The sequence below is a fragment of the Sturnira hondurensis genome, unplaced genomic scaffold (genome assembly GCF_014824575.4).
Source record: "Sturnira hondurensis isolate 20B ecotype Veracruz unplaced genomic scaffold, ASM1482457v3 Scaffold0011291, whole genome shotgun sequence".
Classification (NCBI taxonomy): Eukaryota; Metazoa; Chordata; class Mammalia; order Chiroptera; family Phyllostomidae; genus Sturnira; species Sturnira hondurensis.
Genome location: NW_028083922.1, coordinates 4,294,244 through 4,309,092, shown reverse-complemented (window position 1 = coordinate 4,309,092; position 14,849 = coordinate 4,294,244). Strand labels below are relative to the sequence as shown.

The following is a 14,849-nucleotide window of genomic DNA, read 5'->3' as shown; positions in this document are numbered from 1 at the left end:
CATCACACCTCAGATGGACTGAAGAGTAATTTACTGGGGTGCTGAAATCGTATCCCAGGCCCTGAAGCCATTAAATTTGTTTCATAGATGCACTGACCATAATGTCTTCATCCAGAGGCGATGCTCCTAAAGTTTGCGATGGAAGCTCTATATACAAGGTTTACACCTACTTGCCTCCCAGAGTAGCATTTACCGATCCTAAAAAGTAAGATTTTAGTATTAATTGGAAAAAATTGTTCTGGAGTCACAGTCTTCAGTATTCCTTTGATATAATCTGTTCCATGAGAAACCAGGATAGTTTGATTGACTAGCTCTCAGCAGACCCTTAGATATTTGAGTTGCACTGGATTTTAGTAGTCATCTGTAGTAACCTTTATTTTAAAGGAGCATTTATTTCCTTCAATAGTGTTGGCAAATAGAGCTATTAAGCACTAGAATCTTATGGCTGATTCCTGACATCTAGCTTGACTCCTATTAGGAATGTAATTAAAGTGTCATCTCCCACCAAAAGACACAGAATCTAAAATGAAAAAAAACAAAACAAAAAATTAATCAGGTGGCTGTGGTGGTGCTGCACCTGGCACTTGGAGAACTGTTTTTATAATGGCTTTATTATACTCTGTATTACTTATTGCACTATTGTCTTATTGAAACATGATGGGAGCCACATACATAATTTTAAATTATCTAGTAGCTGCATTTAAAAAAGTAAAAAGAAACAGGAGAAATTAATTATGATAATATATTTAACTCACTATATCCAGAATAATGTTACTTGAACATATAATCAATGTAAAATTTATTAATGAGATATTTTGCATTCTACTTTTCTTCTTGCATTGGGTTTATATTTAACATTGCATATCTCAAATAAGACCTACCACATTTGAAGTGCTCAGTGATGTGGCTAGTGACTACCATGTTGGACAGCACAGCTTTGGAGCATATTCCTTTAACCTTTCAAATATTATAGAGAGACTTCTGGTTCAGAGGGTAGCGCAGGTAAACACGGCTCACCTTCTTGCACAACCACATCAAAATTGCAACTAACTTGTACAACAACCATCACTCAGAAGCAGCAGAAATTGAGTTGAATGGAAGTCTGACAACTATGAAATTAAAGAAACCACGTGGATCTAGACTGGCAGGAGGGGTAGAAACATGGAGCAGGCTGGTCCCACATCCACGTGTGGTGGGTAAAAGTGCAGGAAGGATATCTCGGGAGTGAGGAGTCAGGCCCCATACCAAGCCCTGCCCAGCCCAGGTTTCCAGTGTCAGAAAGTTAAGTCCCCATGACTTCTGGCTGCAGAAACCAGCAGAGATTAAGTTAGTGGAAGAAACTTTTGGAATCTCAAGCAGTTCCTCTTAAAGATCCCACGCACAAACTTACTCAGGCTCACTCCGACTGAGCTCCAGCACCAGGGTAGCAACTTGAAAGGGACTAGTGGCATAAAGGGAGGAACTGAAGTATCTGGCATCAAAGTGAGAGCTGGGGGACAGCGTTCCCCCAGATAGAAAGGTGGGAAGAGCCACAGCCAGAAGGTGGGTGCCATATCTGAGACTCCATCAACCTGGCCGACACTGTTTGCCCTGCCCTGGAGATCCTCTGAGGCTCCATCCCACCCGATGTACAGCTGTTAACAGTAGCTTTTCCATAGGAATGGCTCATGCCATTCACAACTGGTCTTGGCTCATGCTTCACAAATTCCTAAATTCTTTCGAACAAGCAGCAGCTGGCGTCAGTGAGTCCCAGCCCTCATACCTCTTGCTAAGTGCCTCCAGGCATGGCACTAACAGTATCCATTCACAGCTTGGCATCTTCTAGGAATCTTTAAGCCCAGCACAAGAACCAGCCATTTCAGATTGCTCTATAGCTCAGGCAGGGTGGCCCTGGGTAAAACGAAGGTGGCCTTGGCCTACACCACCCAGGAAACTCTCGGCCCTGCATAGCTGATCTTCCACAGAGGGTATAGGTTGGTGGTCTGTAGTCACAGCCAGTTCTTGCAACTGACAGGCTTGGGTAAATCCCTCCCATTGACCTGCCAACAGCAACCAAGGCTCAACTACAAGAGGAGGGTGTACTTAGTCTACATGAAGGGCATGCCTTGAGTACCCAGCTTGGGTGATAAGGGAGGCTGTGGCACTGTACACCACAGAACACTTACTACATTAGACCACATACCAAGACAGGGAATCATAGCAGCTCTACCTAATACATAGAAACAAACACAGAGAGGCTGCCAAAATCAGAATAAAGAAACATGGCCCAAATGAAAGAACAGATTAAAACTCAAGAAAAAGAGCTAAACAAAATGGAGATAATCAATCTATCAGACACAAAGTTCAAAACATTCATTAAAAGGATGCTCACGGAACTTAGCGAGAACCTCAACAGCATAAAACAGATCCAGTCATAAATGAAGGATTCGCTAATTGAAATAAAGAGCAATACACAGGGAAACAACAGTAGAGTGGATAAAACCGAGAATCAAATCGATGATTTGGAATATAAGGAAGCAAAAAACAAGCAATCTGAACAAGAAGAAGAAAAAAGAATCTAAAGAAACAAGGATAGTATAAGTAGCCCCTGGGACAACTTTAAGCATTTCAATATTTGCATCATAGGGGCCAGAAAGAGAAGAGAAAGAGCAAGAAATTAGAAATCTATTTGAAAAAATAATGAAAAAAAATCGTCCCTAATTTGGTGAAGGAAATAGATATGCAAGTTCAGGAAGCACAAAGAGAGTCTCAAAGAAGATGGATTTGAAGAGGCCCACTCCAAAACACATCATAATTAAAATGCAGAGATGAAAGATAAAGAGAAAACCTTAAAAGCAGCAAGAGATAAGCAGTTGGTTACCTACATGGGAGTTCCCATAAGAATGTCAGCTGATTTCTCAAAAGAAACTTTGCAGGCTAGAAGGGACTGGCAAGAAATATCTAAAGTCATGAAACACAGGGACATATAGCCAACGTTGCTTCACCCAACAAATACATCATTTAGAATTGAAGGCAGATAAAGAGCTTCCCAGACAAGAAAAAACTAGAGTTTATCATCACCAAACCATTGTCATGTGAAATGTTAAAGAGACTTGTTTAAGAAAAAGGAGATCAAAACTATGAACAATAAAATGGCATTAAATACCTACCTATCAACAACTGAATTTAAAAAACAAACTAAGCAAACAGGAAGAACAGAGACAGAATCATGGATATGGAGAGCATTTGATGGTTTCCAGATGAGAGGGGGGGTGTAGGGGAATGAGTGAAGAGGTGAAGGACTAAGAAGTACAAATAGGTAGTTACAGAATAGCCATGGGGATGTAAAGTACAGTGTAGGAAGTGGAGTAGACAAAGAATCTACTCATGACCCGTGGATGTGAACAATGCTATGGGGATTGCCTGAGGGAGTGGGGGGTGCTGGGTAGAGGGGGGCAAAGGGAGAAAAATTGGGACAACCGTAATAGCATAATCAATAAAATATAATTTTTAAAGGGCAAAAACCATAAAAGCAAATATATTAAAATAGATAATGAATATTTTAAAAAGAATTCTTAATACTTTGAGATAACTAGACAAGGGGAAAGTACATTAAAAATTACTTAAATAGGTCAGTGGAACAAAATAGTTAGCTATCAGATGTATTGTATTATATTTTGAATTTCCTACGTTATTGGAAATATTGCTTACATATGAATAATTACAAGTTAAAAATTAGGGCAAACCGGACACAGCTGTCTCTCATTCTACTTGTAAAGGGTGAGTGTTCCATCAGCACCCCTGGGTGCCCACTCCACTTCTCCCACTTGCAAGACAAAGCTTCCAGAGGAGTCACGGCTCCCAGGGGCATGAGTTTAGAGCTCTGGTTGTGAGTTTGAGCGCTTGTAAAGCTCAGAATGAAGCATTGCTACAGAAACTCTTTGAAAAGGAGGGGAAGGTGACCACTGGTTTTCTGAAGCTAATAAAAAACAGAACAGTTGTAAGTCATCCATCTTAGGGGGATTCAATCTGTAATTATTTAGATTAATAGATTAATTTAGATTAATTTAAGATTCTCACAGGAATCTTTTTCGTGAGAGTTCCTCATTTCCTGTGCCCTTCCATGTAAAAATTTGTGTTTTAATTTCATTAAGTCAATCTTTACTCAAAGATGTGCTGAATTTGAAGTTTTGGGAAAAGAACAGAGTTAGTCAATCTTCATATAGTTTCTTCCATCTACGCATGGCTCCCATTTTACACTATCTTTGGTGGGAAAACTTACAACCTAGGAGCTGTGGAATATGCTAAGGGCAGAAAAATTGTCTTCACTAGTCAATGTTTCTAAAAGTTGCAAAGTACTGTTTCAGTCAGTGAAACCAGAAATCCCTTTCAGCCCTTTTGCTAAGATATCTTTAAATATGTAGATTTTAAGAGGGGCAAAGTGAGGAGAAATGACGAATTGTAGAGAAGCAGTTGTCAGCCCAGGGCTTTATATTTGAGGGGTTTTTTGTTCGGGTTTTCTGTTCCTGTTTTGTTGTTTTCTGTATTCCGGTGGAGTGCTGCCCCATTGGTCCCACTGCCGTTAATGCAGACCTTAGTGGGTCAATCTGAATTTCTTGCCTGCTCTTTCTTGGATGGATTTCTAAGAGATCTTTGTTTTTTCCCCCATTTTTTTGGCATCCAGGAATTAAATAGCTTTAATTACTTGGATCTGTACAGACTTGCCGACCTCTTTAACCTCACTTTGTTGGAGAAGGCAGTGATCGACTTCCTAGTGAAGCATCTCTCTGAACTCCTGAAGAGTCGGCCAGAAGACGTTCTAACGCTTCCCTACTGTTTGCTTCAGGAGGTCCTGAAGAGCGACCGCCTGACCTCCCTGAGTGAAGAGCAGATCTGGCAGGTAAGGGCACTCCGCGTGGGTGTCTTTGGGTGTGGAGAGGGCATGGGATGCTTAAAAGTTGAGGGTTGAAGGACAGTGAGAACTCTGGTTTGGTTTGGTCCTCGTTGGACTCAAAGCCTTTGAAGTCATGCTGCCCAGTGGGCAGGCAGTTGGAGAGCACCAGCCCCTGAAGCCCGGGGGCCTCACCAGCTCAGCTCAACTCAGCGAGTCACAGGGGAGATTCTCACACCCTCCCATGACTTCCCAAAACCCTTAGTCGAAGGTTTTTATTCTCCTGAGAAAAATGGTTTTTTAAACTGAATATGGGAAGAATGGATTGTCAAATGTTACCTATAGATTTAAGACTAATGGAATCAGAATAAGTTCTGGGCTTTCCTGTACCAGGGGTGTCCAACCTTTTGGCGTCTTTGGGCCACACATTAAATACACAAACACTAATGAAAACTGATGATCAAAAAAAAGATTTTAAGTAAATTTATGATTTGTGTTGGGCCACATTCACAGTCATTCTGCATGTGGCCCATGGGCCGCGGATTAGACATCCCTGCTGGAATAATTCAGAACTATTTCTTTGTTGCAGCTGAAAGCAATTGAAACCTTAAATGAAACCAAGCTTTTCTTGCACTGCAGTGGAAAAAATCTCCCTCCTTAGTTCATTCTTCATTCATTGCTATTTTCCTAAGCCCGGCCTCTTCTTCTGACATAGTAATCTTCTTGAATATCTTTTGTCTAGGGAACAGGAGGATGTTTTGTGTTTTCAAGTTGATTATTCAATTTAAATCCTTCTTGGCTCATCCCTAGTGACTATCTTCAAGCAATCCACATGGTGTCTTACACTGTCTCCACTCTCTGCAACACTGGCTGGCTGCCTCGTTACTTCTCAGACAGCATACCTTCAGAATTTTATGATCATTTGAAGAATATTTATATACAAAATATGCACCAAAATGAAGTCTTCTATCAGCTGCTGAGGCAGTGAATTTCTTTTATCTTATTAAAAAACGTTCAAAGAGTACTCCAGTTCTGGACAAAACAGGGCCTGAGGGTAGCTGTTAATTGTCCAGTGTCTGACTCTGGATTAATACTTTTTCTCATGTCTTCCTTTGTATTACTTTTATCAGCCACTTCTTCCTCCACTGTTGTTTCCACCAGTAAAGGTAATAAGAGCTGTGGTGTACTGAGGGCTTTGCAGACCCGGGCTCTTTGCAAACGTATTGACTTACCAGCACAACAAGCCTGAGGGACAGCTGTCCCCACCCCTTCTACCAGATGAGTAAGATGAGGCTTCAGGGACTGCTCAGGGTTACACAGCAGATCCGAGTCTGGGACCCCTGCTCTCATGTCTATAGTGTCCACACTGCCTTGCCAAAGAAACTATCAGGAGGCAAAAACAAGCTATAGATTTTTTTCTGCTTCTTAGGTATTTCTCATAATGTTTATTCAGGCAGAGGTCAAAAGTATTGGTGAGGATGAGTTTTTGGTATGAATTTTAATTACCTGTTGTTCTCCCTATAAACACAAATCATCAGGAATTTCCAGTTGGTTCAAAGTGGGAAATTGCCAATTTTTTTTCATTTCCCAAAGGGAAAAAGAGAGACTTGGAATGAATTCTGCATTTAATTATTTCTGACTGAGTCGAAATAGGAGCCAACCATCCTGTGGTTTCTATTTCTTTTTGTGGCCTGGTTGAAGGTGCTGCAAGAAATGGACACAGTGATGTGTGCAAGTCTCAGTGCCCCCAAATGCCGTGCTGTTCACTTAAATGTTCTCATCATCACCTCTCTGAAGGTTACTAATGTTATAACCTAAACTTTTGGAATGCGCTTTCTGCTGCGGGCAACATTTTTTTCAACCTGGTCCTCAAGGAAGAATTAAAAGGCTCACTTAAATCATGATCAATTTAGGCATTCAGCAGGCAATAAAAAACTGTTTTTGCTTTATCTTAGTAAATAAGTAATTCCCTCATACTCGACCCAATAGAGAAAAATCAAATCAGACCAGCTATATTGCCTCAAGTGTAGTTAAGTTCATCATTTTTGCTGAGGTTATACTAGTAATGCAATATACCATGGAAGAATCTAATATTCAGCCCAGGGTGAAGATTGGGTATGCCAGAGGATTAGTGTCAGGGTGCTTTATAGAAGTGAAACTTGATGGACAGGCTGGAGAAAGATCTACAGAATCTCATTAAATTGCTGAATTGTTCATTACAGAGCGTTCTCACTGTAATAAAGTGCTCATTGACTTTGACAAATCCCCGTCCNTAGTAATGCAATATACCATGGAAGAATCTAATATTCAGCCCAGGGTGAAGATTGGGTATGCCAGAGGATTAGTGTCAGGGTGCTTTATAGAAGTGAAACTTGATGGGCAGGCTGGAGAAAGATCTACAGAATCTCATTAAATTGCTGAATTGTTCATTACAGAGCGTTCTCACTGTAATAAAGTGCTCATTGACTTTGACAAATCCCCGTCCCATGTCTCAAAGAAGAACAGTGAGGCAAAGGGTGGTGGGAGGAGAAGGGAAATTGGTGCAAAGTTGGACAGGTAATAGAAAAGTGGATGGAGGGTTGTGCTTTTTGATTAATATGTGCAACTGGTAACTTACGGGAGAGCCCGGTAAACACACACACACGTTTATACATGTGGCTCTTCCACAGCATACGGATAATCCAATCTGGGGCATTCCCTTTGTTTTAGTGAAAGGTCTAAATTGCATTTACTAGACTACATACAGTCTATCTCTGAAGACGTGTCATAAGAACCTCCAAGTTGTTCTCCCTGACCAAACTGTTTTTTACTTTTGCCTCCTGTCCCTTTCGTCATTCCCTTTCCTGATAAAATATGCTGCAGGCTGTAATAACCGTTCTGGGGGCCTACAGACCTGTGACGTGCCTCCAGATTATGCCTTCTGTCTGCTCTTTTTTTCCCCTCTGACCTTTTCAAACTCTATCTCAAGTCTCTTCCCTCACACAGGGCTTCTCCATCCCCTGTACACAATATTTTTTCTCCTTTCCATTGCCTGAAATGACTTGTCCTGTTAACTAAGTTCGTTTTCTATTTACAGGTGATGTAGAGGCTACATCATACACACATTTTAGTGTCTAAGGACATAGAAGTCCCCTAAAAAAAACTCTGTATAAAATTTAGTTCAGTTCAGCTCACCAGTTTGGCATTCTCGCTTCAAGGCCTGTACATTCACAGGTTCCAGGTGGAAGACACAAGGGGTACCGGGGCTCAGGACGGGGGTGGAGGGGGCCTAATAGTGGCAGATCAGCTGAAGAGGGTGCGGGAGGGCATTCATGACCTGGCCCATCTCCACCAGTTTTGTTTTGCTTTTGGGGCCAAGACCTAACTTAGGACTTCATTTCAGTAGGACCCCGTTACATTTCTCCTGTGAGCCTCAACACAGAGTTTCAGACTACCGAGCTGGCGGCCATGCTGTAAAACTCAGAGTGCAATAGTGAGACAGCTCCACTCCACTCCCACGCATCCGGTCTGTGTCTGTTTTCTCAGGAAGCACTGGCCGATCTCCGTTTTCTTTCTGAGGAAAGTTCAATCTCTGGCTTTTCTGCCTCTGATCCTCTTTCACCGGAATGAGGAGGAGATTATTTTACATGGGAGTATAGTTTATAGGAGAAGCCTGAATATAATGTAAATTCTTGTATTTGCTAGCACAGGGAAAATGTGCAGCTCTCCACCCCTGGTACTTCTCGAGCACCCAGCCCGGTGCCCGGCACCAGTGCAGCGCAGCACAGGTGTACCGCCTCCACTTCCCTTTCCCAGGACTCACCTCCACTTCCCTCTCTCAGGACTCACCTCCACTTCCCTCTCTCAGGACTCACCTCCACTGGAGGATCCTTACAATTTTAAATTGGTAATTCGGCTCCCTGGGTGATTATTTCTTCTCTGAAATAGCTGAAACAAGAACCATATTTTTAAACAGATAAAGATAGTTTGTGGAAATAAAACTATTTCTTAAGTGCCCATGATGTGCTTTGCACAGTGTCGGAAGCCAGAACCTGGGATAAATAGCTCCATAAAACTGTGTTATCATTGGGTTAGAGATTTAGTTTAGTCCCATCTCCAAATGTGCAAAAATTATGTTCTCCCTTTGATTATTAATTTATTAACTGTTTTCTACTTTTAGTAAAAAGGACTTATTATTTATCAGGACAGTCCATATATCAATGTGTTTCTTCCTTTTTAACCTTGGATTGTGGGCCCTTGTTTCCTCTGTTTCAAGCCTAACCTTGCCTGGAGTTAATGGATAATAGGACCAGGCATCTCAGTGATCAAACCACTGATGTCAAACGTCAGACCTTGGCAGGGAAAGTCTGGTTTATCCCACTCACACCTGTTTTAGTGCAGCAAGAGGGATCAGGCCACTGGTCTGGGGTTTGAGGGCTGGTCCTCTCTTCACATTAGTCTTCGATTCTTCCCCTCCAGAGGCAGAGGCTGTGCCTGTCGTGTTTGCATTGAATGCTGCCATGTTTTTATTTGCAGTGTATAAATAATAAATAAAGACAATAATGTAGCGTTCTCATGTTAAAATGTATTGAATGGGTAATAAGACATCCCATTATTCCTACATAAGGCTGGATTTATTTTAGGAACATTGGTATACAAAATGAATTTGGCCTTTTAAAAAATGCATTTTTTGTATTTTTGCTGGAAATTTTTGTCCATAAGTCATACTACTAATAACACATTTATTTTTGTCTATAGAGATATAAATTGTGTATCATTTAAAGTAGTCAACAACTTCAAGAGGGGTGGGTTTTTAAAAATATTTATTTTTAGAAAGAGGGAAAGGGGGTAGGAAGAGAGGGAGAGAAACATTGATGTGTGAGAGAAACATCAATTGGTTGCCTCTCACATGTGCCCCAAATGGGAACTGTGACTGTAACTCAAGCATGAGAATTACCCTCTGCTCTCCAGGACGATGCTCAACCAACTAAGCCACAGTGGTCAGGACAAGAGTAGTTGTTTTTTAACAAGCCCTTCCTGGGCTTGTATCTATACCACAAGACCACCCCGATGTCCATTTGATTTAATCATGTTCCTCCAAAGAAGTTCCAGAAGGTGAACCTAAACATAAACCTACTATTACTTCCTAGTTGCAAATTAGAAAACACTAGTATTGTACTCAGCATTTGCCTTTTATCTCCTAGATGATAAATTAATTGACCCAAACACACCTCTGGCCATGGAGGAATAAGGACTTCAAACATTACTACATGTACAGCAATACTATCATAAAACTTCCTATTTGAATATCACACCACAGTTTCAAGAGTATTTTTGCATTTGTCATTGCTTTGCTTTCCTGTGCTTTAAGTGGGGGAAACTAAGGTAACAAAGTTGGAAATCAAATTCATGCCTTCTAATTTGGGGGCTCTTTCCATTTTGCTCCATAGCTTCTGCAGTCATAATAGAAGCTCAAAACTACTTGGGAGAAATAGACATAGAGGTGAATCAAACTATTCCTGTGACATTAAAAGAAATTAGGAAGAGAATGACATTCCCGTCCTTGAGCAGAGCACCCACAGATGATGGAAAGGGTAGTGGATGGCCCGCTCCGCCTGCCTCCGTGTCTCTGTCGTGTTGCCAGTTCTAACTCGGTGCTTTGTGACATGAGTTTCATTCAGTCTCTCGTTAACGCCAAGTAGTCATTGCCTGTTTACCCTCCTTGATCACGTGCTGCTGAGTGCTACCATTGCCTCGTCTGGGCAGGCCAGAGTGGGTAGGACTGATGTGGCCCTGGGGTCTTGCAACTTGGAGTCCGATGTGGACTTTCCCTTACTTCTCACCGTGCCTGCTTCCCTCCCGGTGGGCACGGACGTGGCCACATAGTTCACCGATTTCTTTGCTGGCTTTGGGCATGCTGGGCAATGTCGATACACTGGAAAATGAAATGCTGTTGTTCGGACATTTCAACACCACCCACTGTCCCTTTGCCTTCCCTTCAGTGCTTTACTGATGAGTGTTAGCTCTCGTTCATTGTATATACCCTAAACCGCTTGGCAAACCATTGTCCATCCACACAGTGCAGCTCAGGCCTCGAAGATATCAGACTGGGCGATCATTTAATAAAAAACTTCCATGAGTGGTGTTCTCATTCTAAACCCTTGAGCCTTGGTAACTAGACATGGAATAAAATACTATGACCTGAGAACACTTATCCTCAAACCAAATTGTAATCTTTCATCATATGCCTACCTTTCCTCAAATCAATTTCATATACACATGTGTACTTCCTTTTTTTTTCAGATAGGCACTTCCTGGACATCCTCATTATGTCTCCTTTTAGTTTTTTAGTTAGTATTCCTTAAACTGATTAAATGTGTGCCATTTCTCAATTTTCTTCTCGAAAGTTCTGGAAGCTCCTCCCAGCTACATACAATCTTTTCTACGAATGTGATGAGGGTATCTCCACCTCCTTGTTACTAGTTGTCAACGGAGAGAATAAACAGAGGCTCCCACACCTCCCGAAATGTGCCATGCGTGAAGGGTGTTTTATTCTGTGAGGACCCCCGCCTGGACCCTGAGCAGAACTGCTGTTTCAGGGCTCGGGTGCCTGGGTGCATTGTTGCTCATTCGTCCTGATCTACATGCAGCTAACGCCTCTACGAGGACTCGTTCCGGAGGATATGACTTGTGAGCGGCCTTGCTGCTGTTTGTCTGGGCTGCGTGCCTCTGTGAGATGCAGGACATTCACTTCGGAGGGACTTTGCTCTGGCTAATCCTCAGCTCTCCTGGTGCTAGAGCTGTGTGCTGTCAAGTAGCTGTGAGAGGCAGTGATGTTCAGGAATTACAGGAGACCTAACTTGTACTTGTGGGCTGCTGTTCCCATGAGTTAGTAGTTTTTTCTTCTTCTATTTTTAAATGAGCACAACAGAGTAACAAGGTGATCTGTGAGATATGACATATTTATGTTCTCTGCTTCTGGTTTTCATTGTGATTCATGCTGTCTCCAGACTGATATTTTGTCGTTGTTGCTGTGAGAAGGGAAATGGTAACTGGAGAATATTTCTGATGTATTGTTGGCCTGCGGTAACATTGCTGCCACCCGGCTTATCAGGGATTTAGCAAGAAGACCCAACTATACATGAGGTGGAACCCCCAGGGCTAGGCACATAAATTCATCAGTAATAATAAAATAATAACAACAATAATAAGTGTTTACACTCTTAGCCAGCATTATGTTTTTAAAGCGTCTTTACACACACAACTTCATTTGAGTCTCACATCCACCTTTAAGATTGATAAAACAAGTATCCAAGTTTTAACAAGCGAGGACACTGAATCTCACCAAGGTTAAGTGATTAACTTGCTTCACAGCATAGGTTTCATTGCAGGTCTCACTGTACTTTGTTGAAATGCACCAAGTCTGTAAGAAAACAGAACCTCAAATCATCTGATACATCTTGTCCTAGAGGTTACCCTCATCTAAAACAAGTATGACAGCAGTATGCATTTCTTAATAAATTACCGATTTTTATTTTCACCTGTCATTCAGCTTTGTGGGATATTGCAAAAATTACTCCAATGGAAGGGGTACAAGAAACTGTTGCTGAGGGTTTTTCTTTATCAGAGCCCAAGACATTGGCATTTTCGCTGTTTCGTGAGGAAGAATGGATAGAGAATCTGACAGAGACAGAGAGCGGCTCTTTGCCCCTTTAAGGTGTAAGATGATGAAGTGTAAAGCGGAAGAGAAGGCCCATAAGGGAGGTCACTTTAAAATCCGATCAAGAGATTTAAATCAGTGTGAAAGAGAACCTGGAGCATCGTTATTTTGTGCTGCACTGTGTACAGTGAAAAGTCTGCAGGTGTTGTTAGAGATTGGATGCAACGAATGGAAATGATTAATCATTCTATCTTCATTTTACACCCAGTATATTGGGAATTTAGAAACTGATGCTGTGCAAACTGATAGCTGGGTGATGGCCTAGGATGGGGTTTATGAGTCAGAAAGGGTTGATGTGAGAAATGTCCAAGCCTGTAGAGAATTTCTGTAAGAGTCTATTTGAGCCAAACTGATGACAGGGCCGGGAAGCAAGATCTCAGCAAGAGAAGGACAGTTTTGCGTTTCCTTTATGCAGCTGGAATTAGGGGAGCATGCAGAAGATTACACTAAGGTGGGGGAAAGCAGGTGCCAGACACTTAACAAGATTACATGCACCCACGAGGGTAGCTAGCCTCCCAGGGGCCTGAGAAAGAGGCATGTCAAAGGCGTGTTAAACTAGATGCACAAAAGCCACAGACAGGGCTTGTTCACGGCAAAGATGCATCTTTTATATGCCTGGGGTATGATTGCCCAACATGACCTTCCCAATTAGGAACTGGATCACCTAGTTTGTGATCGGATCACCCTGTAAGGTTACTTTTGGTCACTGAACTGATACATGCCCCCTTTTGCATCCCCTGGAGAAAATTAATTCATTGAAATGTATCAATGTTAGTCTCTTTCCAATAGAAATGAGCCTATGGCCATGGAGAACATTATGCTAAGCAAAATAAGCCAGTCAGAGAAAGACAAATATCATATGATCTCAGTCAGATGTGGAATCTAATGAACAAACTGAACTAACAAGGAAAACAGGGACAGACTCAGAGAGAGGGATGACAGCTAATTGGGGGGTGGTTAGTGAGGGGCGTAGGGATTGAGCACAAAGGAGAATGGACTCATGGACATGGACAACAGTGTGGTGATTGCTGGGGGGAGAGAGTATAAGGGGGCTAAATGGTAATGGAAAAATACAATAAAGATCAAAATTTTTAAAACCATAAAAAAACGAGTCTGTGGCCCACATCTTCCATCACCAGACTGTTTCTGCAGGAGTCTTTCTGAGGCCTGTTGAGCGACCACATTCCTGCTAGGGGGCCTTGTCAGCCCATGGTGATTTCCTTGGTGCTGGGCGTTCTAAGGGAGAGGACTTGGACTTAGCTGTGGAGTGGCCTCAGGGCTTTTGAATTGGTTATATTCTAAAGAGTTGTCTGGAGAAGCCTTGGCATTTATTGTTGAATATGGACATCCTTACATCCTGCTTCTCCTTCTCCCAGCCCGTCTCCTGAACTTTTGCTAAAAGAAAACATAAATGATACTTTAACAAACACACCTGAAAGAGACAGGTGGTCATTCTGAGAGAGTAAACATGGGCAGCATTCATAAATGAAGATAATTCGTAGACTTCGTTTGTGCCCACAATACAGAGCAGTGTGTTCTCTGTGGCGAGGTTCTACTCTTTAGTCTGACCGCCTCTTCATTATTTGGGGTGGTACATTGGCGGAATAAAAACAGATTTCAGTATTTCAGTAAAGAATGTAACAAGGGAGAAAAATCTCTTAGGAAAAAAATGCCCGGCAGGTTCTCAAGATAGACATCGCAGATGTTTCACACTGTTCCCCTTTGAGTATAGAAAGTGGTGTAAGTCAGTTCCTGAAAGTGGTGCAGGTCTTACACTTCAAGAACAGAAGCTCAAAGGGGCCTTGCCAGCTGGAGGCTAACTGCACACATCCTGTGTGTGTGTGCTCTTGCTGGGGAGAAATGCCACAACACCTCCTCTGGCCACACAAGGAAACCAGGCAATTAAAGGAGTGGTGGGTGGTGCACTAAAGATTAAACATTTTAGGAGGACCTATCTTCTTAACACTTCAAAACGAGTGAGCATAATGTAATTAATTTTGATTAATTCATTGGTTCATAATATTGCTCTTAATTTGTAGTTCTACGTGAATTATAATGTAATTTGGCATTAATTATACTAAATTGACTATAAGTCAGCCCATCACAATAGAAGATTGCTCACAGCTGAAAGTAAGACTAAGCCTTTCCATCCAGAAAACACAATACTTAGTTAAGAAGCGAATATTTAGGCATCTCTCTCTTTGGCTGTGAGCATGGTACTGAACCTGCTGACTATAAACCAGGGGGCCCCCACCCCCCAGGCCACGGACCATGAGCAAT

The 14,849-nt window shown here is 42.0% G+C and overlaps 1 protein-coding gene across 4 annotated transcripts in view; it reads left to right on the top strand.

Moving 5' to 3' along the window:
- Positions 1-14,849, top strand: part of KLHL32 (kelch like family member 32) — a 188,341-nt gene that overhangs the window by 121,574 nt on the left and 51,918 nt on the right. For 3 of the 4 annotated variants that reach the window (XR_005068474.1, XM_037059738.1, XM_037059737.1), the window contains one exon: positions 4,664-4,879. Coding sequence is in view for 2 of the 4 variants with exons in the window: in XM_037059738.1 (XP_036915633.1) it covers positions 4,664-4,879 (216 nt within the window). In the remaining 2 variants the exon portion in view is untranslated. Of the gene's footprint in view, positions 1-4,663; positions 4,880-14,849 lie in introns of those variants that run through there. The other variant, XM_037059739.1, reaches the window with a different exon arrangement.